At 38.3% G+C, this 23,705-nt stretch overlaps 3 protein-coding genes across 4 annotated transcripts; 1 reads left to right on the top strand and 2 right to left on the bottom strand.

Moving 5' to 3' along the window:
* Nucleotides 1–20: 20 nt before the first annotated feature.
* On the bottom strand, nt 21–15,553 carry lrsam1 (leucine rich repeat and sterile alpha motif containing 1). The gene is made up of 25 exons (XM_084414171.1): nt 15,404–15,553; nt 15,076–15,224; nt 14,209–14,265; nt 14,009–14,053; nt 13,841–13,918; nt 13,695–13,763; nt 12,932–13,016; nt 12,554–12,675; nt 12,332–12,422; nt 12,053–12,162; nt 11,926–11,955; nt 11,719–11,841; nt 11,215–11,354; nt 11,038–11,082; nt 8,535–8,605; nt 8,198–8,297; nt 7,810–7,897; nt 7,547–7,621; nt 6,523–6,603; nt 6,145–6,240; nt 2,890–2,988; nt 2,665–2,796; nt 2,479–2,548; nt 2,176–2,354; nt 21–1,637 (listed from the first exon to the last, which is right to left on the bottom strand). Exons 2-25 carry the CDS (start codon nt 15,145–15,147, stop codon nt 1,515–1,517), a joined length of 2,181 nt encoding a protein of 726 aa, XP_084270297.1. The 5' UTR covers nt 15,148–15,224; nt 15,404–15,553; the 3' UTR covers nt 21–1,514.
* Nucleotides 15,554–15,621: 68 nt separating this feature from the next.
* Nucleotides 15,622–20,545, top strand: rpl12 (ribosomal protein L12). Of its 2 annotated transcripts, XM_084414072.1 has the most exons (8): nt 15,704–16,440; nt 16,482–16,855; nt 16,953–17,178; nt 17,442–17,540; nt 17,628–17,709; nt 19,961–20,047; nt 20,296–20,408; nt 20,500–20,545. In XM_084414072.1, the coding sequence occupies exons 3-8, from the start codon at nt 17,110–17,112 to the stop codon at nt 20,503–20,505; spliced, it is 456 nt and encodes a 151-aa protein (XP_084270198.1). In that variant the 5' UTR covers nt 15,704–16,440; nt 16,482–16,855; nt 16,953–17,109; the 3' UTR covers nt 20,506–20,545. The 2 variants fall into 2 exon arrangements, with proteins under 2 accessions (XP_084270197.1, XP_084270198.1); XM_084414071.1 differs by lacking the exon at nt 16,482–16,855 and having other exon boundaries at nt 15,622–15,818; nt 17,105–17,178.
* Nucleotides 20,546–21,151: 606 nt separating this feature from the next.
* pole3 (polymerase (DNA directed), epsilon 3 (p17 subunit)) lies at nt 21,152–22,944 on the bottom strand. Its single transcript, XM_084414074.1, has 4 exons — nt 22,353–22,944; nt 22,134–22,219; nt 21,931–22,049; nt 21,152–21,815 (listed from the first exon to the last, which is right to left on the bottom strand). Exons 1-4 carry the CDS (start codon nt 22,416–22,418, stop codon nt 21,640–21,642), a joined length of 447 nt encoding a protein of 148 aa, XP_084270200.1. The 5' UTR covers nt 22,419–22,944; the 3' UTR covers nt 21,152–21,639.
* Between the last annotated feature and the right edge of the window lie 761 nt (nt 22,945–23,705).

Here is a 23,705-nt window from a genome sequence, read left to right as displayed (position 1 = left end):
TTTCATGAACTGATTGCACATTCTGCTAAAAATTCTAAAACTTTCATCATATTTTTTTTTTAATGACAGATGCAATTTGAGCTGCACAGCTAATAAAAGACATATTTGTCCAGTCCAGTCCATACAGCATAACTGAAGCACACAAAGCACACATATTAAAAGTTTCTGATGTGAATTATCATGCTGATAAACACTTCAAGATCATTTCTTGAAATATAAATGAATACGAAATAAAAATGAACATTGTTTCACCTACAGGTATATACATTTTTTTTTTTTTTCATTCTGCACATTTGACGAGAGAAGCCGACTTGCATATAAGAGCACTTGGATGAAGACAGACATACACAGAAGTCATTTAGGAAACACTATTGCGTGCGTGCAATACTTGAAGTCGCTGAAAATGGTTAGTTGACAGTGACTGGCAGAGCTTTTGTGAGGTTGTATGTTTTGGTTGTTATATAACAAGTACAGTGCCTTTAGAAAGATTTCACCTTCAACCTATTAGTTCCTATTCTGCTGTGTTGCCAAGTCAGTTTAAACAATTTAAATGTAGACGGCTCAATTCTGTAAATCAAAAAAACAAAAACAATTTAGATTCAAATTTATACTAAAAATGACTTTAACACCCTGGATTGGTTCTCTCTGGTGGCACTGCAGAGTAAAGGTCTGTTCACACCAAAAATGAGATGTATAAAGATAACTATAACCGTATCTTAAAATCCACACCAACTAACGACAGTTTTCTGTTTATTATAAGCACGGCACACACTGCAGTTATGTCAGCTGCCACATTAAATGTTTGAGCTCTTTAATTTGGGGTGGATTCTGATTGGCTGTCAATGTTTTTTATCCTTCATCAGCTAAAAAAAAAAAAAAAAAAAGATTTACTGAAAGTGATTCCAGTGATATCATTACTCTGTCGTTATAGTTACAGCTGTGGTGTGGACTTTCCTATTCTCATAGAAATAGAATGATTCAAACTTTATAGTTATTGTATTTGGTGTGAACAGCCCTTAATGGTGATGCAATTTGGTCGACGATGACATGGGGGGACTGTGGCGTATGGATGAAGATTTAGATTTTATATGGAGAACATGCAGATATTTAAAATTTAGGGGGAGGGGGGAAAGAGTTGACATTAAATACAGAAAAGGCACAAGTGCTTAGAGCAGGTACATCAAGGGCAATACTAAGACTCAACAAGTCAATATATTATAGTATATCTATTCTATCTATCTATTTTTAGTTAGATGAACCGTTACCAAATTCTTTCTTGCTGTTAATTTATTGGAATGTGACCAGTTTGTGATGAACAAATGGACAAATGTCTTGCTGTATATGTTCCTCTTTGATTAGCTAGTTGTAGCAGTAGTGGAATTAGCAGTAGTTATAAAGTGCTTGAAGGTTCACAGACTACGATTTCATGCAGCCAATGGGAGGAAGGACCAATACGTGTCGACACGTGAGGTATGATCCTGACCACGGAAAGACTCGGTGGACGTTCGTCGGCTTCAGCCATGGTAAAGGCGGACACGCTGAGATATAGAAGCACGGCACAGAGGGCAGGACTGCAGGGCATCGCTGCAGGTCTGGCAACAGCATACGTGTCCACACGGCAGGAAGATCACATGTGACTACACAGAGCAGAACAGGGGAGGAAATTTAGTTGTTTTTTTTTAAGCTGCTGAAAAGCTAAACTGTAACAGCTGTATTCATTACAAACCATACTAATAAGTTAATATTTCTTATAATAAACTAATAGTTAATTAGTAGGTTAATGTTTTATTTTATACAAATATTTACACTACCTTTCAATCGTTTCGGTCAGTAGTTCTTTTTAAATAAATTAATAGTTCAATAGACAATAAATAAACAATTTAAATAAATACTTTCTATTAATACAAATTGATATATAAATTAATATATTAAAATCGAAAACAGTATTTTAAATTGTTATAATATTTCATAATATTACTGTTTTTACTGTATTTTTTATCAAATACAGACTTTGTGATTATGAGATTTCTTGCAAAAACAAACAAAAATAGTACAAAATAATTATTTAATGTTTTCACTTCTAAATATTTATTTGAATACGTTAGCCACTGTTTTAATTCAAATTGTAACTATTTGCATAAATAATTAAGCTTTTAAATGAAGGGAAGGCTTTACCTCACGTTCCATGCACACCACACACTCGGAACTGCTGAATCTATCAGGACCTGGGGCAGTGGGGGTGAGGGGGGTGTTGGGGGTGCTGGGGGTCAGTGGAGGAGTGAGCTGCTGTTGAGGTGGGGCACTTGGAGTGGATGGACCAGCTTCCTGTATCTCTTTCGCTGTTTTAGGCAATGCTGAAGGGACAAAAATGTTACGATACTGCAATCACTGAAAAACAAAAACACTGAGCAGAATTCACAAATTTCACTAAATTAAAAATAGTACTGCATGTTCTCAAGGGAATACGTTTGCTCTTACGGTCAGACAGAGTGCGTTCTCTGGCCCAGTGGATAAGAGCTTTCTGCACGCCAACCTCACTGATCCCCAACTGTAAAAAAAAAGTTGATGAAAGGACATTTTAATGGACATAAATCTCTGATGACAAATTCCTAGACACACACACTTTCAAAAATGTGTTGAAACACAAAGGGAAAGAGAGCAGACCTTTCTAAGGTCCTTTGTGGTCATGTGTCGCAAGGCCTCAGCGGTGATTCGGTGGTGAGCTATGATTGGCAGATAGTGTTGAGCAGAGAGTTTACACAGAATATTCCCCAGATCCCTATCCACAGCTGCTTCCTGAGGAGAAAGGAAAGGACAGGACAGCAAAATGTCAGTGATTTTGTGATTTGAACACAGGATCTCAAAGGCCTGTAGAAGAGCTGCTCTGACCTGCATACGCAAAGACAGCGGTTTAGCATCCAGGAGCCTCTGATATTGAATCATCCAGTAGTTCTGCTGATTGGATTCGCTCTTCTGCTCCAGCTCCATCTAAAGAGCAAAGAAAAAACATCCTTAGTGTCATTTACTGATACATTTTGTAAAAGTCCTAAGCAAATTTAAACACTATGAATTATCATGCCATTATTAGAAATACATTTTTCCATTGGGTTTTCAAATTCTGTATTTTTTTCCTACACAGAATAACAAATATACACACAGAATAACAAATATGCAGAACAACAGAAACATTTGCATCAAATGAAAATTCTAGAATTCTATTTCCCAAATTAACAAAGCTCCAACAAATGATAGATAGAGAGATGATAGATAGATTCGATTCGATTCAATATTGATTATTTTGGAAATCAGGTACAATACATGGCAAATTTTCTCAAGGAAAACAAATCTCTTAAAGGTACAATATGCAAGAATTTTGCATTAAAATATCCCATAATCTCAAGGCCAGTGTTATATATTTTGTTAAGTTGATTACTTACAATATCCCAAATGTTTCCAACTATTTTTAAATCGTGAGAAAATTGCGATTTTAACCATGGAAACGGGGCGTGTGAGCATGGGGGAGCTGGGAGTCGCCAGTCAATTGTGTCATATCCGCGTTACCCTCGGTTTCCGCTCGTACTGCGTGGAGTCAGAGAATGTCTAATATGGCGAGAAGTTTCACTCTCACTACACTTCCGGCTTCTGAACTGGTTGCAGTTCCACTCTGATTCCATATGAGGGCGCTCACAGGACGAGTGCAGAATGAATGGAGGTCAATGGCGGTATACCCCTCAAAATCCACTTTTCTCAGGATATAATTTTTTGTCTAGTAATTTGAATGTTGTATTCGAAAGGAGATGCAAAGAAATTACACATTGCTGGGTGTTAGATTTTTTAGAGTCACTTATTTGCTTTAAAAAAGTCTTTCAAAATGTCAATGACGTCAGAATGCTGACGTCATTAGCAGAATGCTAGCGTGTTATGGGCAACAACAACTCAACCTGTAAGAAATCAAAACGACATAAGTACTCATTCATTCAACTTTCGACCTAAAACCCATGTTGAACTTGCAAAATCTACAATCACATCTGAGATTTCTCAACGGCAATCGGGTGAAAGAGACTAATTTAGCCGTCTAGCCCCATTGACTCCCATTCATTTTGCACTCATGGCGAGCGCCCCCAGTGGAACTCTGGTGGTACTACAACCAAAATTCGGTACAATAGGGCTTAATAGGGAGTGGACAGGCTCTCCGTAGACGGGCTCTGGTGGAGTCCTGGACAAATGCGGAAGTTGTATTTGTAGCGTCTATCAAGCAACAAACGTTAGCTTGTTTCGTGCTGTCGTTATGGAACACAATTATTCTTTACCGATTGCAGCTGGTTCTGTCGACAAAGCATGCTTAATTTTATATTTTCCAAATGTAGCATTCGGTAATAGTTATGTTTATGTAAGGGAAGTATTATTGCTTTAGATTTGTGTTTAGTTTATTGACATTGTTTATCACGTCTGGTGTTTATGGCCATGTAAATAAATATAGCATGTGTTATACATAAAGATTAATCAGTATTTTGGCAAATGATGTGGGTATGTTCGAATGTACTTTTACAACAATTGTTTAGAACACGTAAAACTGCGCCGCGTTATCACAACAATGAATTCGACATACAGTAACATCTATGATAACCAATTTAGTATTAAACCTTACTTTTCTTGCGGTTAATTCATTTTATTTAATTAAAAGTGTGATGAGGTTCAAGAGTCAGGAAGGAAGAAGACGGTCGGCGTGACTTTATTAAAATAAAGCAAAACAAACAAAAGTCGTGCACAACGCGCATTCACCGTGGCAACCGCGACGGCACAAAACAGTTCAAAAATGAGAGCTCGGATCTACCGGTTTTCTTTCTCTGCGTCCAATTTTCTCTTCAGTCTCTCTCTCGTTCCAACGCGCGGCTTAAAAGCGGTCTCTCCACGCGGATCACAGCAATAAGACACATGTGTTCGTCATTTGCACTTGACCTACTTGCTCGTCTCTTCTCTCTCCCATTACAGACCGCGCTGAACCACGCCCCCCTCGCCACAAAAAGCATGTCATTATAAAAAAAGATCATCCATGAACATGATTTTTCGATTCCCGTCTGACTGATTTACATCCACGGTGGAGTTTAAAACGACAGTTCCCATCATTCCACGCTCCTTCACATCGTCATCAAGCTACGCCGTTGTTGTTGTTTGGAATGTAGCGCCCTCTAGAGGCCAAAAATTCTTGCATATTGTAGCTTTAACTAATGCTGTAAACTATGGGAGTCAGTTGTAGACTACTCGGCTTCATTAGCCTACTATAATATTGAAGGTAAAAATTAACTGATTTGTATACAAACACTTGAATGACACTTTCATTTATTTTTATAATAATAAAGTTATATGAAATATAAACATTTCAATGGTGGTTGTCATAAAAACTTGCCAGATTTATTCAAACATGCATTAAATATTGAAGAACATTAAAAATTATAATGAATATGTAATATGGTGCATATATTTAGCAAAATGCTCCTCTCTAGACTTAATTTTTCTAGCTGACTAACGAGTTGATGGTCACTGGATACGGTTTTTCTGAGGTAAATGTGACGTTACATGACAATGTTTACAAGCTGTTTTACTGGCGTCTTTCCACGGTTGAAACACTGATTGAGCGATTCCATGTGACATGATACAGATTTCGAGAAGTTGTACTCTATCTTTTAACACTTTCAGATGCTCATTGATGTTTATTTCGCGCTGTAACTGGTATTATTAAGGCGGAAGAGAAGAAGCTGCTACTTCTCTTGAGCTGACCTGCGCCAGAGCGATCTCACGCCACAGCGCCAAAGTGGTATTTATGTTTTTGAAGTTCGTAAGAAAATGGACGCAATTTGAAAGACTTTGTTTCATATCAGTAGTAACAAAGCACAAAGATTATTGCGGTTTATTGGATGGGATGCACGCTACAATGTTCCATTCATTCATCAACTGAAAACAAGATGACTATAGCCTAATGGATTCTTGGGATTAAGAATCGATATCGGTTCGTAAAAATGAGAATCGATTAAAATAGAGTAATCAATATTTTTTACCCAGCCCTAACAAATAGATAGATAGATAGATAGATAGATAGATAGATAGATAGATAGATAGATAGATAGATGGTCCAGAATCACTCACCAAGACCAGCTTGAGCTCCTCCTCCCTCTGGTCCTTCTGTTTGAGTAACTGTTGCAGCAGGTCACTCAAAGCAGCCCTCTGGTCAGCCAGCACCTCCTTCCACACACACAGTGAATACAGTAAATACGCACACTCAAACAATACAAAAGAATCATACTCCTAGAATGCTGTGATAACTCATAGAGGTATTGTGAGCATGATACTTAAACAGGAATGGGATGAAATAGCTAGGTAATCAGAGAGAGAAAGAGAGACGCAAAAACAAACAAGAAAAGTGACGTGCAGCAACAAACAGAGCGATGGTTTCTCCTCTCTACACTCCACAACATGATGAAGCACTGGAAGGAAAGCACCACATCATCTACTGCTGCTACGTACCTGCAGGTTCTCAGTGTCCAAATTCCTCCTCTTAACCTCCAGCTTTGTCAACTGCAATAACTCTGCCTCTATGAGTTTAATCTATGGATACAAGCATACAGTGGGGGTGTGAATGGCCCCATGGAGACATGATAAAACAGCCATCTTTTGGGTCTGCATCCAATGAGAGGTGGGATGTGAGAAGCATGGGCTGACTGAAACCAAAAAAGCTTTTAATGGCTAGAATGACTACACAAGACCATCTTACACATTATTAATTTATAGACCTTATGTAGCCCCGCCCCTTTTCAGCACTGCGCTCATTGTGTTCTGTTCTGTCTTCTGGTTTGTATTTTCACAGCATGAAGGTAAGATCTTTACTGTTTAAAAACCTTCCTGGTCTGCTGGCTGCATTTGTTATGACATCCGTTTCAAACAACAATGCACATGATAACTTTCATCAACTCTACAATAAAAACTGAAGAAACATATGACACTGAAGACTGGAGTAATAAATAATGATAAATGACATTGGTCACAGTCTTGTCACGTTTAGTTTTTTTTGGCTTCAGTTTAATTTGTAGTCTTGGTTTTCCTTGTCACTGTCTTGCCTGTGTTCTAGTTATCATTTTTAGTTGTCATGGTTTCTGATTAGTTCCCACCTGTTTCCTGTTTCGTTAATGATCTCCCTATGTGTATTCAAGCCCTCAGTTTCCTCAGCTCTAGGTCTTGCGTTAAAGTAAAACGTTACGGTCGTAGTCTTATTTCCCAGAGTGTTTATTAAAGTTTATGTGTATTATTATTCATCAATCTGTGTCACACATCTTTTTCTTTGGACTGTTTGATATTTTCAAATATACTGTATTAGAAAACAGTTATTTTAAATTGTAGTAATATTTTACAATAGCACTGTTCTTATTGTAGTTTTGATTAACTAACTGCAACCTTGGTGAGGATAAGAGACTTCTTTAAAATACATTAAATCCCATAATCTGTAAGGGTCTTATTGGCTCTTGGATCTTAAGGGAAACCTCAATCATCATACCTGATTACGAATATAAGCATGAACACTGTCCTTCTGAAGCTGGAGGGCTTCAAAGGCGGCCTTCTGCATTTCCTCCTGCAGACAAAGAGACAATAAGGGTTAGTTCATCATTTTAGAGCAATGCACCACCTGTAATATTTACAGTAGTTCATTAATTAATTACGTATTTTGCCTGTGGAGTGAATGGGTGGATGGAGTGCAGACTACTTTTTAATCCAGAATACAGATCATGTACATTGTAAGTTAGTAAATTAAATAGTTACCTCTTGAAGGATCTGACTAATGGCTTTGCTTTTGTCTAGCTGCTGCAGGGACAACACTTGTTCAAACTTCTTATCCAAACTGTCCAAACTAAATGAGGAAAAAGAGAGACAGAAGGACAATCAAGCATTGCAGTTTAATTTTCTTTATGAACAAGCAGAACATTGACATAGTAAGTGAAGGATGTAATCTCAAAATCAGAGAACGTGTCTTTGAAATCTGTTCACATGTGGTCACAAGCGATACTTTTGAGATGAATGTTAATACAGAGGGTAAACCATCTTGTCTGACCACGTGTGATCAGATCAACAAGACGAATGTTGATACCAGGTGTCTCAAAAGGGTCTGGACAGAGTTCAAAACCATATGTATTGGTAGGAAGTGAAGCACCTCCTGCAGGCCTCAGACACCAGCATCTGCGTCTTGGCTTCCCTGGCCTCCTGCAGTAACCTTAAAGACAAGCTCTCTGACAGCATCCTCTGCATGGCACCTGTGAACATGTACATACAGACTTACATAGACAGTAGAGGAGTTTAAAAAAATACTTGGGGAAAGAGAGGGGGACTGGGACATGATGCAGGTATGATTCAAACTACAAGTACTAAACATGTCTGAAGCATGTCACAGCTCTGAGAAATAACAAAGATTTATAATGACTTGCAAACTAAATATTTAATTATGGAACAATATGGTAATTTTAGGGATAAATTAATTTTCAAAAACTCACCTGCCACTTCCTTCTTCCTAAGAGAGTTGGCTTCTTCCTGTGTGATGGCAGCAAGGTGTTCCATTCGAACGCTAAAAACAACAACAAAATATTCATAACTGTATCTCTATTAAAATAAAAACAACATCAGGGTAAGTTTAAGATATCACCATTTGCTGTGTGTGTAACTTCTATATACACTACTGTTCAAAAGTTTGGGATCAGTAAGATTCTTTTTATAGAAATTATTACTCTTATTCAGGAAAGAATGCATTACACAGATTAAAAATGACAGCAAAGACATTTATCACGTTATCCCCCCAAAAAATCTATTTAAAATAAACGCTGTTCTTCTGAACTTTATCTCTACTTTGTTTTCACACACACACAAAAACAGAAAAAAATTAAGCAGCACAACTGAAGAAATGTCACTTAAGCAGCAAGTCAGCATATTAGAAGGGTTTCTGAAAAAATCATGTGACACTGAAGACTGGAGTAATGATGCTGAAAATTCAGCTTTACCATCACAGGAATAAATTACATTTATTATACATTCATATATTAAATAGAAAATTTGTAATATTGTAATAATATTTCACAATACTACTTTTTTTACCGTATTTTTTATCAAACAATTGCAGCTTTGGTGAGCATAAGAGACTTCTTTCAAAAACGTAAAAAATATTACTAACCCCAGACTTTCAGTCTGTATATAAACAACCGATTCTGATACAGAACTACCGCCTGCAGTTTGTGATATCGACTTAAAGTAACGATTAAAGTAATGCCAGGTCTTTCTGACCCGTGGTGCATTTCCTGTACAATGACGTTACTCACTGCTTAACTACCATAGTATGATCAAAGTCCCTTAAAGATATACAGTACTGTGCAAAAGTCTTAGGCATGTTAATATCCCCCCCCCCCCTTAGGCATGATAATACATATGTTAATTGTAATAATCCAGTGAAATTTGTGTATGCACAAGGAGTCTGACAACAGCCAGTATGATCTGATCTCACCATCATCGAGTCCGTCTGTTATTACATGAAGAAACAGAAAAAACTGAGACAGACTAAATCCAGAAGAACTGCGGGAACGTCTCCAAGATGCTTGAAGAAACCTTCCTGCAAAGCTACCTGAAAAACTATGAGCAAGTGTACCTGGACAAAAGCCTTTTTAAACGCAAAGGGTCGTTACACCATATATTGATTTGAATTAGTTAATAGAAGTTAAATCATAAATAAATTCAATTTATGATTTTATTTTTGAAAGCATTCTCACTTTACAGCATTTTAACACAAGTGCCAGTACTTTTCACAGTACTGTAGCTTTGCAGGAAGGTTTCTTCAAGCATCTCGGAGACGTTCCCGCAGTTCTTCTGGATTTAGTCTGTCTCAGTTTTTTCTGTTTCTTCATGTAATCACAGACGGACTCGATGATGGTGAGATCAGATCAGACCGGCTGTTGTCAGACTCCTTGTGCATACAGAAATCTCACTGGATTATGACAATTAATGGTAAAAAGAATCTTTGGAAATGTAAACTGATATTTCCTACTGACACACTACAGCAAAATATATAAATAACTGACTTAAAACCATTTTTTTGTGAGTGTGGGAGGAGGGGATATTAACATGCCTAAGACTTTTGCACAGTACTGTAAATAAAGTCTTTTGTACGATGAATCATTGAAGAAATCAAGTAGCTAGTCACGACTGTTTCCCGAAACCGTACTTTCACAAATTTGACGTTCAATCACGTTGGTTAATGCTGTCACGCAGGTGGTGGAATAAAAACTTATTTTAACTAATCCATTTGATATCAAATAAATGCCAGATTTTTGCTATAAATTACGGACATGCCATCTGAGGCCTAATTCATTTTTCTCAGTTATTTTGTTTTATTTCCAGATTCAATCATAGGCTCGTTATTGCGCACTAGCGCACGTACACACATGCACACTCTAAATAAATATTTAAATCTCTTGATAAACTAACAAGTGTGTAAATGACATTTGTTTCTATTCAAAATAAAAGATATAGATTGTACTGAATGTCAGATTGCTTATTTTGCTCAAGATAGAGATTTATTAAGATCACATGTCTTACAAACAAGAAACTCTGCTTCTAACCACAGGTCAAGAGCTATCCTTCCAACCACACAACTTTGCCATGCTGTTTGCGAATGTTCGTTAGAACTATGGTTAACTATGGCTGATAACAACGGAACTTGCAACCACAGTTGGCTAACAATGTTTTCAGGAAACGCACCTCTGATCTCCAAAAATACCTGAATGTACCCGTAAACGCTGAACTAATATGGGTTTGGTCAAAAGCGTTCTGTGTGCTGTAACGGCACCACAGCATTGGCATTGCTCAAACAGCTCAGTACTTGCAGTAACTCTGGACTCTGGATATCTAAAGTGGTGCCATTAGATAGAAGGAAATTCACTTAGCAAGAGCTGCATTGATGGCAGGAGCCCACACTCCATTAGAGAGTTCGACCCATGTGTAATATCTACTCACCGGTCCATCTCAAGAGCTTGCAGAAATTCAGCACTCTTTGCCTGTCTGTAATCAAATAAGCACAAGCACACAATAAATACCCACCCTTAAACTACACAATACTCATGGACTTAAACTGACAGCAATAGCTAACAGAAAAGCAGGACATTTCAAAAATGGTTCACATTGCGCCCTCACCGTTTGTTATCAAACAGGAGGTCAGAGACGCGGCCCATGATAACGCTCTCTGCCTGACGTACTTTATCCAGCATTTTCAGCCTAACTTCTTCCTGGGCTTTCTGCTGCTGAGACACACCTAACTCTAACCGTTCCTGCTCCTGAGAGACAGAAAAGCACAAAGAGGTGTATTTTTGTTAGCTAGATAGCTTATTCAAAGAATCCTTAAGATTTCCCCAAAAAATTTAAGCAGTACAACGGTTTTCAACATTGATAATAATAAGAAATGATACTTGAGCACAAAATTGGCATATTAGAATGATTTCTGAAGGATCGTGTGACTCTGAAGACTTTCAATGAGAACAGAAAATAGTTCTTTTAAACTGAAATAATATTTTACAACATTAGTGTTTTATTGATTTTTAATCCAATAAATGCAGCCTTGGTGAGTACGGAAGTGTAGCTCACTCAAATGTGTTACATTTATAAACCAGATAGTTTTGACTCTAAATTCAAAATGGTTACCAATTTGACAGACAGCAGGACGTCCTCTTTACGGGAGTTGTTGAGGAGGAGGAGTTGAGTGTGTTCTCTCTGTTTCTCTTCAAGATCTTTCTCAAAGGTCAACTTTTCCAGCTGTTTCTGCTCCTAGTGGAGAAACAAAAAGTGAGATGTAAATAGGCTACTACTTCACTGGACGATCCAACAATAACAAAAAGAAATCAAACATACCTTTCTTTTCTCATAGTCCATGAATTTGCTCTGCAGTGTCAGAGTGAATGTAAGAGAACAGCAAGTCATTATTACATTAACAGAAAAAATGCCACACCAACATTTTTTAGGCACTGTATGAACTGACCTGCCAGGCTATCTCCTCACCGTCAACGCAATCCACCTCCTGCTTCCCTCCATCATGCTCCAGCACAGGCAGAAGATACTGGGATGGAGGGCAATAATCCAGACCCATCTCTAAACCACATCAAAATGAATTATGAACAAACCAGATGCACAGAAAGACCTTGTTCTGTCACAAAGGACTGCAAGTTAATATTCAATTAAATCTTGTGCATAATCTGTGCTGTATACAATCTGTATTTATTGGTCTGCATCTAACCAGGCTATAATAAAAGATCTGTACCTGAGCAGAGGTAGCGCTGCACTTCCTCTGTGCCACCCGTGCACACTGACGCAGGTGGATAGCTCATAACCTGTGCGTCCAAGATCAAGCTCTGCACACCACATATAAACATACAGACATAAGTATGTCTTTGCAGTGGTCACATTGCCTATAAGCTTGATATGATACTACACAAATATGCTCCAAAATCTTTATCTTAAGTGGGCCATTTAATATACTTACTTCCAGAGTCCGAACACTGGCCAGTTCTTTGGGTAATTCTCTGATGCTGTTCTCACTTATGTCCAGTGTACGCAGGCTGCTCATGCGACCCACAGACACAGGAATCACAGTAAGGCAGTTCCCTGTCAGCATCAAAACATTTTGTTCATTTAAGTGGTTTAGGCTTTTATTACCATTTAGTTTGAATTAAAATGTGCCTTAAAAGCCCAAACTACACAGAAACCACAAATGACTGTCAAATTCTTACTAGCTTTTTGAAACAGGTTAACAACTGTCTGGAATCTACCACAGTGCTCTAATGAAGACATTTAAAAATGTACATTAATGAATACTTTTTTTTTTTTAACATACGCAAAAAAAAAAAAGCACTAAACAAACCTTTCACATTAAGTGTCTGTAGATGGTGTAGATCCCCGACAGAGTCTGGCAGCTGTTTTATGTGGTTCTTCTCTACATTCAGAACCTTAGAGAAGCAATAAATATAAAGGACACTAATGATCAATTAAGCCCTAGAAGATACACTACCGTTCAAAAGTTTGGGGTTGGTACAATTGTTTTAATGTTTATTAAAGAAGTCTCTTATGCTCACCAAGGCTGGATTTAATTGTTCAAAAATACAGTAAAAACAGTAATATTGTGAAATATTATTATTATTACAATTTAAAAGAACTGTTTTCTATTTTAACACATTTTAAGATTTAGCCCTGTGATAGCAAAGCTGAATTTTCAGCAGCTATTACTCCCGTCTTCAGTGTCACATGATCCTTCAGAAATTAATCTAATATGCTGATTTGCCGCTCAAGAAACATTTATGATTATTATCAATGTTGAGAACAGTTGTGCTGCTTTTTGTAGAAACCGTGATACATCACCCCAACCCCCACCCAGCTTTACAGTCTTTTACTGAAAGGATTTGTGTCCTTGCTGAAAAAAAGGTGTAAAAAAAAACAAAAAACAAATGCAGTAACCCCAATCTTTTGAAAATGAGTGTAGTCCACGACAGCAATATATATCTGTCATTATATAATGCATTCTATATGTGTATTGATCAGCATCCAGAACAGTATTTGGTTTTCAAGTGTCATATAAGAAACAATTACCATCATCAGCTTTGTTCATATACAATAAATATATACTGTACCTGCAAGGACAAAAGCTGCCCGATGTCATCAGGAAGTGATGTGAGCTTATTTTCATGCAGATCCAGCACCTTAAGAATGGACACACAGAGATGTTGGCACTGGAGAGAAGTGCAAGACGGTTATCTGCTCAATCAATGTCTCTCACCTTTAAGGTTGCTAAGGCACCAGTGCAGCAACCTTTAGGAACAAGTGACCTCAGGTCATTTCCATGAAGAATTAACACCTACAATGAAAGTGGAAACTACTGTCAAAAGTCTGTTCACTCTGACCAACAACAGTTCAGAGAAAACAACCCTGCAGTAAACTGACTCACTTTCTTCTGGAGCACTTTACACATTGAGAAGGCACTGGAGGGAACCTGCACACATGCATTTAAAATGAGTAAAAACTGTTGTGACACGGATGGAAGCAATCAGGTATCTTGCAATAATTCAGCCTCTTTCTGTTTTTTAGATGACATTTTTTCCAAAATGTGAATAATGAATGTCATTCGTTAGGGTTTGTGTCATTCACCTCTGTAAGTTCACAGGCAGAAATGTCCAGAATATCATCAGCACCTGCTTCTTTGGCCTGCACAAAACATAGGCATGCGTGTTAGCAGGGATGGGCAGTATTTCAGATACATGTATTTAAAATACAAAATACTATTTTGTATTTTAAAGCCTCTGGAAAAATTGTATTTAAATACATTTAAGATGAGTATTTTTGTATTTTCAAAATACATAAAATACTGTTTGCCAGTCAAGCTCTTTATCAGGGTACTGATTTTGTGCATCAACTAGTTCAAACTTTACATAAAATAAATATAAAAATGACTATACTTAAAAACCATTGGACTACCTTTAAAAAAAGCCTCAGAAGAGTTTGAAATTCAGTTTTTGCTGTGGTATCAAAACTGATAGGCTATTGAGAATTGTGAAACCATGATATATAGTTACTGTGAAGTAAAATTTAAATGTTGGTCATATCGCCCATCCATATTCTTTGCTAGATAGCATTCCCACAGTTTTACATACAGTATGATTTTTTTAATAGTGTTCACCACAAGTAATAGACTACATTGTGACCAGGTCAGAAATAATAAATGGCTGCTATTTTGCATAAGTGACACTGGATGGCCAATTTCACATGTATTATGTGTATTTTCAAAATACAAAATACTGTATTTGTATTTAAATACATTTTTCCACACAGTATTTTGTATTTTTATTTTAAATACATTTCCATGTATTTATGCCCATCTCTGCGTGTTAGGGTCTGAAACAGTGCACTATAACAGTAGGATGTTGGCAAAAAAAAAAATAGGCACTGCTGATACATGTAATCTCTAACATAAGCAAATGTGGGGTCGTTGCAATGTAAATACAACTAGAAACTCACCAAGCAAAGCTGGTATTCAAGGCGTTTCTTTGAATCCACACTGGGTTTCTTCTTTTTGGAGAACAGAAACATCCTGAGGCCAGTGAGATTTTTTTTGTCTAATTAAAACCGCACAACATCCACTTGATGTTAGCGTGACACTTGACTGACTGTGGTGTTGACAATCCCAAAGAAACAGATTAGGACAGCATAAACAAATTAAAGTAAGTTAGGGCAAGAACGCAGAAATAAAAATGTGAAATTACAAAATATAAATTGATGGATCATGGATACTGAAACCAGGTTCTGAAACCAAATAGAAATGAACGATATAAATAAAAGGTCATACCTTACGCGAAACGAAGAATATATGCGAATAACCGTCAGTGCGACAGCTACATTATTTTGTCAAAACATGGGCTCCTTCAAATGTTTCAATATCGATGTATTGTCCCGTGTTACCTTGTATACTCCCTCTCTGGCAGTACACACCAGGAACAACTTCTTGGATGTTGTGAATGACGTAATGCGTCGCCGCAGTGTGAAAGGTTGCTTAGCTCTCGCGATACTTCGTGGCCTTTATATTCATGGCGCAACAGTCCATCGGCCTTTTCCTTTTTCACTTTGGTGGTGAAGGTGCAACAATTTTCGGTCGTCCCGAATTCGGGTTCATCCGACACCCTCACCAAATTCACATTGAACTGAGCTCAACTTCATCTGATACACAATGCCTCCTAAATTCGACCCCACCGAGATTAAAGTCGGTATGTCTGGATTACGGTAACCCTTTGACAGATTTCTGAATGTGTGTGTGAGCGGCCATGCTTGCGTGTTAGGCCTCTAGCGTGCTGATGCTAATAAATTGGTAGGGTGCAAATGCAAAGCTCTTCATATCCATATCGTTTAGTTGAAGCATTTAAAATAAATATTTGGATGTACAACGTGTAACTCAACTGAGAGGTGTTAATTTTAAATTATATGTAGCACCTTTTTTGAACGATTCACGATTTGTGGAAAACATTTGCGTGCTGTGGTTTGACAGATCTCGGCATATTAAAATTCACGGGTAAGTGTTCACGTGCTGCTGAACATCACGAAGCTGAAACATTCTTCTCTGGGCATACCCTGTTTGTTTAATATTGGCCTGAGACTGGGCTTTTTTTTTTTTTTTTTTTAAATAATAATGGTCTGTAGTGTTTATTGTCCTGCTCTTTATATCATAAAGCAGCCTCCCGCCACTGTGCTAGTCTGTTAAAGTGTCTTTGTACAATCCAGTGGAGGCTCATAGTGACCCAGCTCTAGGAAACAGGGTGGCCCCAATCTAATGGGCAATTCTGTGCCGAAAGACCTGGAACAAGCTGCTAGTCAAATTTAAAAAAATGTTATGTGCGCTAAAATTTTACTAGCTAAGTGAGGTCAAATTGTAGCCTTTGCCAATGTGTTTTTACCCATCAAGATTATGTAGCTATTTACACTAATAAGGGAAGGATGAAACCTTTGAAAGTTACTATATAACTTATGGTTCTGGTAAAGCAGAATGACAGTGCATACCTCAGGGTTAGGCTGGAGTCTTGACCTTTTGTCATCTCTGTGATGTCTGATGGAGCTAACAGGTGTCTTCTATGTCAGCATACACTGGTGTTAATATCAGCCATGATGAAACTTATTTTTGTTAGTCATTTATCTCTGAAGCATGTTTTATTAGATTGTGTTGGGTTTAACCTCATGAGAAACCTTTTATTCCAATAATCCGTTTGAAGATATTTTTAGCCAAGTTAAACCAAAAGTGGTTTTAGTGCATGTGAAGAGAGAAATGTAGTTCTCTTCTAGAAGCTGGCATTGTTAAAAAAATACACTGCCACAATGATGCACAATTCTAAAAGGGTGTTTCATTTAAGTTACTTTTTTACAGCTTATGTAAATATAGGGCACACTGTTTTCTGAGAATTGTTGAATGTCGTAAATGTTTAGTGGGCAAAGTGTATTAATTCCAATTGTCTGTATTATGCATTTAATAAAAGCACACTAAGGTCTCTTTTCCCCCCTCCAGTGTACATGAGATGCACAGGTGGAGAGGTTGGTGCCACTTCCTCGCTGGCCCCCAAAATCGGACCTTTGGGTCTTGTAAGTATTGCCACAAGTTTGGTCTGTAGTGTTTATTGTTCTGCTCTTTATATCATAAAGCAGCCTCCCGCCACTGTGCTAGTCTGTTAAAGTGTCTTTGTACAATCCAGTGGAGGCTCATAGTGACCCAGCTCTAGGAAACAGGGCGGCCCCAATCTAATGGTCAACTCTGTGCCGAAAGGCCTGGAACAAACCGCTCATGTCACAGAACATTGACTCTGTTCCATGCTGTATGCTCATCTTTCATTCTTGCTTTCCCTCAGTCCCCTAAAAAGGTGGGTGATGACATTGCAAAGGCCACCGGTGACTGGAAGGGCCTGCGAATCACTGTGAAGCTGACCATCCAGAACAGGCAAGCAGCGGTAAGCCTTTGGAAGTCTTTCAGCCTGTATTCTGGCTCTTGAGGTCACCTAGCCTTTAGACACTTACACGTTTTGTTGTTGCTCCAGATTGAGGTGGTGCCATCAGCCTCTGCCCTCATCATCAAGGCCCTGAAGGAACCTCCCCGTGACAGGAAGAAGGTCAAGAACAGTGAGTAGCTTTTACACCACCTCAATACACTGTTGTAGGAATCGTGTCTTTGTGTGTTCTGACCTTTCGTCGTTATTGCGAGCCTCCCGCCACTGTGCAAGTCTGTAAAAGTGACTGTGTACTGTCCAGTGGAGGCTCATAGTGACCCAGCTCTAGGAAGCAGGGTTGCTCAACTCAATGGGTAACTCTGTGCCGAAAGGCCTGGAACAAGTTGTTGCATTTCTTGATCAAAAGTCACAGTAAAAATGTTTTGCATTTCCAAAAAGAACTGCACTTATGAACTATCCTAAAAAAAAGTTTTGCAGCACAACTATTTTAAAGGGGCATTCCACCCATTTGAACATTGTTTTTTATTTAAAGTGGGTCATATATGTAGTCGAAATGTAAAATAAATTTTGAATTTGGTGCCTTCGTGACCGAGGAAAGACAAAAAATAACTTCAGGACGCATTTGTATGAAAGACAACAACTCCCACAATGCACCACATTGCACAGCTCCGCAAGCCACTCCCACTAATCCAGAAAGCGCATATCTGCCTATAAGAGAAATCACTCTTCCGTCTACAAGGCTAGCTACCACCAGAGCTTGAAATTCATTTCACATTCACACAAAATGTCTAGTTAGTTGGCGAACTCATTACTCCTCGTTTGTATTTCTTTCGAAAAGGTGAATTATTGCATGGTACCTGGATGTTCAGTCAGAACATATGCGGTGTGAAACTAGGATAGTTCTCAACACAAACGTCCGTGTCCTCGTCTGATTCAGAGATTTCGTCCAGGAGAAATTGTCATCGTTGAAATTCTTTGCCGCAGACGGACTCTATCTCTGTGTTCGTAGTTGCATCTTACAGTCTATGAGTTGCATAGTGAGATCACCGGCGCCACCAGTCTGCCCTAACTCGAGCCAGTCCGGGCTCCTCGTCCGCGGCAGGCAGGTCTTCTGCCTCGGCTGCTCTTCGCTATAATGCGGCTTGTAAAGGTAGCCACAAACACCTGATTCAAGCATCAGACTTCCGAAATCCTCTTCTATATCATATTGAGCACTCTCCTCCGCTATTGTCATAACTTTACATCTGTCTCCACAGCGCCTGTTAGCTTAGCTTCAAACAAGATGGAGGATATTGCTTTCAGTTTCAGAGAGTAAAGTCCCACCCACTGATCTGTAATAGGTCTGTAGCGTGAGCGGGTCCCGCCCCCTGGGAAAGATGAGGAACTAGTGCTTGTCTCAACAGAAATCCCCCCCTCTTACACTTCCTCCTACAATGACGCAAAATGACGATTTTTGCGTCATTGTAGGAGGAAGTGTAAAAGGTAAATAACGGATTTCTCCCGTCTCAGGGGAAAATGAGTGTTGCACGACCATTCAATAGTATGACTGGGTTTCTAACAATGCAAAGCTTAATGCAAATGGGTGGAGTGTCCCTTTAAGTCTGGAGAAATGATACAGAAAATTCACCTTTGCCATTAATAACAGGATTAAGTTACATTTTAAAGTAAATTAAAATTAGACGGTAAAATTTTACTGTGTTTTTGATCAAGTAAATGCATTTGTAAGCATGAGACTTGTGCATTAAACATTAACCCCTGGTTTAACAGACAAGGCTGAAGTCTAGTCCCAGACTAAAATGCATGTTTGAAATGTTTTAAAGGTGCATTGTGTAATATTTAAGAGATTCTGTTGACTGAAATGCAATATCATATACATAACTGTTTTCAGTGGTGTATAAACTCTTGCATAATGAACCGTTATGTTTTTATTACCTTAGAATGAGCCGTTTTTGTACGTACACCGCGGGTCCCCTTACGTTGAAATAGGCTAGTCATTTTGCGCCGACATGTTGCTACAGTAGCCCTAAATGGACAAACTACTACAGAGCGTGTTTTGTCACTTGTTCTTCATGCAAAGAAACTAGCTAAAACACTGACACAATGAACAATATTCATGTTTTTACTGAATAAAGTTAACTTAACTTAATTGATCTCTGTAAAGAAACCTCATTGCTTAACTGGCTACTCTCTGCTGTCTCCAACATCTTTTCCTGTCGGCCACTGTAACTTCTGTTGGTTGCAATTCGCAACCTCACCACTAGATGCTGCTAAAAATTACACACTGCACCTTTAACTGAAAGCAACTTACACTGGAATATCTTTGTCAGTGGCTTTTTTTTGGTTGAGAATGTTAGTGTAGATTGGTATTAGTTTGTGACTAGCAGATTCTATATCTCCTGATGTTTGCATATTTCCTCTTTTAGTCAAGCACTCTGGAAGCGTCACTTTCGATGAGATCGTCAGCGTTGCCCGTGTCATGAGGCCACGATCTATTGCCAGGGAACTTTCTGGTTTGTATTTCTCCAATTTGTAACCTAATGCCTTAAGCAATATTGATCGATTAGCCTCCCGCCACTGTGCAAGTCTGTAAAAGTGACTGTGTGCTGTCCAGTGGAGGCTCATAGTGACCCAGCTCTAGGAAGCAGGGCTGCTCAACTCTGGCTAACCCTGTGCCAAATGGCCTGGAACATGTTATAACTAGGCATGAATGAGTTGTTTTAAACTATGGCACAAAGTGATCTTTTCCTATGCTTCTCAGGTACCATCAAGGAGATTCTTGGCACAGCTCAGTCTGTGGGCTGCACCATTGATGGTCGCCCTCCCCATGATGTCATTGATGACATCAACAGTGGCAAAGTTGAGTGCCCAACTGTAAGTATTGAATGCCATTTTATGCTTTTTAAGCATTTAAATGATTTGCCTTTTACTTGTTTTAACTGGATTTCTTTTCTTTTTCTTGCAGGAGTAAAAAGATAAAAGACAAATAAAACTGTTTGATAAAAGTCCAAGTGTTGTGATTTGTCATCTCTGGCATTTGATGGACCCTTTTCACACTGTGTGCATTTTAACTGTCATTAGCTTTGTAAGTCCATTGCAAAGTTATTTAAAAAAAAGTACACTTATAAAATTACACTTTGTATTACATTACCTTTGCATCAAATAACAAATTTAAGGCTGCTGCAAGAGTGTTTCTAATGCAGTGGGAGTGATTGAAAAGCTCACATCTTTCTCTTTCTGACTGCCATTATCAATCATCCCTTTTTTTTTTAAGTTGTGAAAACAATATTGTGAATTCTTTTGCTATTTGAGCAAATGGGAACATGTTTAATATAATCCTGTTCACTACTATTGAAGTTTACCCAACTATGATTTATGCTTCTGAGAAACCTGGAAGTGTGAAAAGGATCAATTATTTGTAGAATTGAGTTTGAAAAAAGTGACATTTAAAACATCTGAATTCTTTCCCCACAGTAATTTGAAAAAAGTCATGAAACTAGTTCAAATTCATCATTTGTAGGTATAGAATAGTCACTGACCTATTTCACAAGCCTAAAACTGCATGTTAGATATGAATATTTGGCAGGATGACAGGCACATACATTGAGGGGGGAAAATAAGCTATTAAAACCACAATTTATTTGGAAAAATAGCTACATGTTTTCAAATATCCCAGAGTTGAAGACAAAGTACAAAAGTATCTAAGCTTGGTTACATGTTGCTGCTCTAAAACAAGTTTTTCATGGGTACTTGCAGCTGCTCCCTTTTTATTTATTATCCAAAATCATTAACATCCAACACATTTTTCCATTTCTTGACTCCAGTAACAGTGTTTATTTGCTTAAAATACTATGGACACTACTGTGTTGTAACTAAACTGAATTCAAATAATGTGCAGTTTCTCTTGAAAGATACCTTGCTGGATTCAAAGGAGCTCTGCAGGAATGTTGCCACAGTTGTTCAAATCACAAAGAGAAGCATATTCTGTGTACCATAGGTTTGTCCAGACCTCATCACCTGTCCCACTACTAAAGTGGAAACTACCATCATTTGTAATGGTTGATAGAAACCAGGACGGACTGACCAAATAAAACAATCCTGCTTTTCAGTTCTCAACATCCTCTTCCTCTCCTTCATTCTCTCCCTCCTGCTCATCATCCATGTGCTCATCTTCCTCTTCATCTCTACTCTTGTCATTTTCATCAGTGCCATTCTTCTTCTCCTTGTCCTTTCGTTTTTGCTCAGATGCCTCCTTCTTGCCTTTCTGACCTTTCTTGTATGCTATAAAAAAAAAACACCAACACAAAAACTGGTTATATACATGAATGGATCTGATGCTTTTATGAAGTCATGCATCCCTATAGACCTGAACCCTTCTGGTCCATAGAGAATTTACCTTCAAGTGCTTCCCGCAATGGTTGCAAGAAACGCTCAAACTCCATCTCCTCCATAGCTGACATCACATCTCCAGCGTTGAGTGTCTTCCTTTTTGCTTTCATAGCAAAATTGTTTGCACTGGTGTCAACAAAGCAGTGGAGATTACATACGAGTAGGTTGTCAGAGTGGAATTTCTCAAACAAAAGAAAACTTCAGACTAACCAAGATGTTGCATAGAGAACGAAAACACTAGCCGCTTGAGAAATCGCTCTTCTTGCCTCCTTGGACACGTTTACTCCGTCTGGCAACTAAACAAGACGAAAGACAAGTTGACCACACTAACATACAATTGACTGCAGTGACGTTTCGCGCGGAAAGAGACGATTTACTATGGTTATTATCACTTAAACTGCTGTTCGGCTATATAAAGAGATGACTTACTGCCTCCTTTATAATCCGCGTGATGACAGCATTGGGAAGATTGAGGTCCTCTGGTCTCTCGGCCATTACACTTAATATACACTTAAATGAGACGCAACACGACAATGTAATCTGTTCGTTTTAGATGCGTGATCAGAGGTCAAACTGCACAACCGCGAAAACTTTGTGTTAGCTTAGCCGTCTAACTTATCTAAGGGTGAACTGTCACCAGATCCACTCGATTTAAGTGCGCCGAATAACAAATTTCGTTACCGTACATATGCGTTAGATGTGTAATTAGATTATTGATCTGCAAATCAATTATCTATGGAACAGGTGAATCTGGACAAAAGCTAGTGTGCTTCACTGTTTTTCAGCCCGCTTGATCATCCAAACCCATGCGCTAACCTTTTACCTCTCACCGCTCTTCCCAGCCAACCAATACAGACGCTCAGTCATGACGTCAATTTGTAGGCTAACCCCAAATAAACCCCAGATTTATACGTGCGGGTGACGGCGCTTTGACGTTTTTTTCTCTTCTAAAAGATCAATTAGATAGGTTACCTTAAATGTGAATTTCAAAGGTGCTTTTTTTATTTTATTTTTTAAATATAAGTTGTTAACAGGTCACATCCTGGTAGTTGTAGTTCTGTCAGGGTGTAGTCTTTATTTAGCAACATTCGTTCCGAAACAAAAAGCAAATGGCTTTTCTTAAAAATAAATAAAATAAATAAATTATAGGATATTCTTGAGTCTTCCGGGTTTTCATTCGATTTTTATCAAAGTATAAAAAAAAAATAAAAAAAAAACATTTTTGCCGTTTTAGTGTTTGATTTTATTTTGGCTTGTCGTCTGTTGTTTTTGAGCCACTCTCCAGCACTATTTATGGCAATTTAATAAACCGATGTTTATCTTGATCTCATATCGTGTGAAGTAGGCTAAAGTAAACTCTATGTCCGACTGGACCTCTGTACAAACTGAACGAGAAAAGTTTCCCCCCCTCAATTCTGCCTCTTGCTCTTATCGCAAAACAAGTCTACATGAATGATGTGTTTATTTTCATATTAGCGGGACTTTCTGAAGCATGTGCAGTGGTCACGTAGGCAGGCTATAGCAATACAGTGCAACTGCTCAATATACACGGAATGTAGGCCTATAGCCTATTGTAGTAGGCTAATTTCATGGTCGTGCAAGCGCGTTTGGAACAGTGTTAATTCATCTCCATTTATAGCATATGTTTCGAATGTTTGAAAGTGTTGCTTGCGTGAGAATGAATGTGAAACAGTATGCACTGCCTGCTGGACCAGAAGCAAATCATTTTAGCCAACTGCTTCAAACGTTTTTTCCCCCTTTCCATAGCATAATTTTCTTGAT

Source organism: Rutilus rutilus (genome assembly GCF_951802725.1).
Source record: "Rutilus rutilus genome assembly, chromosome: 7".
Lineage (NCBI taxonomy): Eukaryota > Metazoa > Chordata > Actinopteri > Cypriniformes > Leuciscidae > Rutilus > Rutilus rutilus.
The sequence above is the reverse complement of the archived record's forward strand: the minus strand, read 5'-3'. Positions and strand labels throughout refer to the sequence as shown.

What these genes read in the sequence shown, in the direction of transcription:
- lrsam1 (XM_084414171.1), bottom strand. Translation starts at nt 15,147, where the DNA reads ATGTTTCTGTTCTCCAAAAAGAAGAAACCCAGTGTGGATTCAAAGAAA. An exon ending in CCAGTGTTCGGACTCTGGAA is followed by an intron (nt 12,423 to 12,553) that starts GTAAGTATATTA and finishes TGTGGTGTGCAG; the next exon opens with AGCTTGATCTTGGACGCACA. An exon ending in TGGACACTGAGAACCTGCAG is followed by an intron (nt 6,241 to 6,522) that starts GTACGTAGCAGC and finishes TGTGTGTGGAAG; the next exon opens with GAGGTGCTGGCTGACCAGAG.
- rpl12 (XM_084414071.1), top strand. Translation starts at nt 15,782, where the DNA reads ATGCCTCCTAAATTCGACCCCACCGAGATTAAAGTCG. An exon ending in CCCCACCGAGATTAAAGTCG is followed by an intron (nt 15,819 to 17,104) that starts GTATGTCTGGAT and finishes TCCCCCCTCCAG; the next exon opens with TGTACATGAGATGCACAGGT. An exon ending in AAATCGGACCTTTGGGTCTT is followed by an intron (nt 17,179 to 17,441) that starts GTAAGTATTGCC and finishes GCTTTCCCTCAG; the next exon opens with TCCCCTAAAAAGGTGGGTGA.
- pole3 (XM_084414074.1), bottom strand. Translation starts at nt 22,418, where the DNA reads ATGGCCGAGAGACCAGAGGACCTCAATCTTCCCAATGCTGTCATCACG. An exon ending in CGCGGATTATAAAGGAGGCA is followed by an intron (nt 22,220 to 22,352) that starts GTAAGTCATCTC and finishes CGTCTTGTTTAG; the next exon opens with TTGCCAGACGGAGTAAACGT. An exon ending in GTTCTCTATGCAACATCTTG is followed by an intron (nt 22,050 to 22,133) that starts GTTAGTCTGAAG and finishes TGTTGACACCAG; the next exon opens with TGCAAACAATTTTGCTATGA.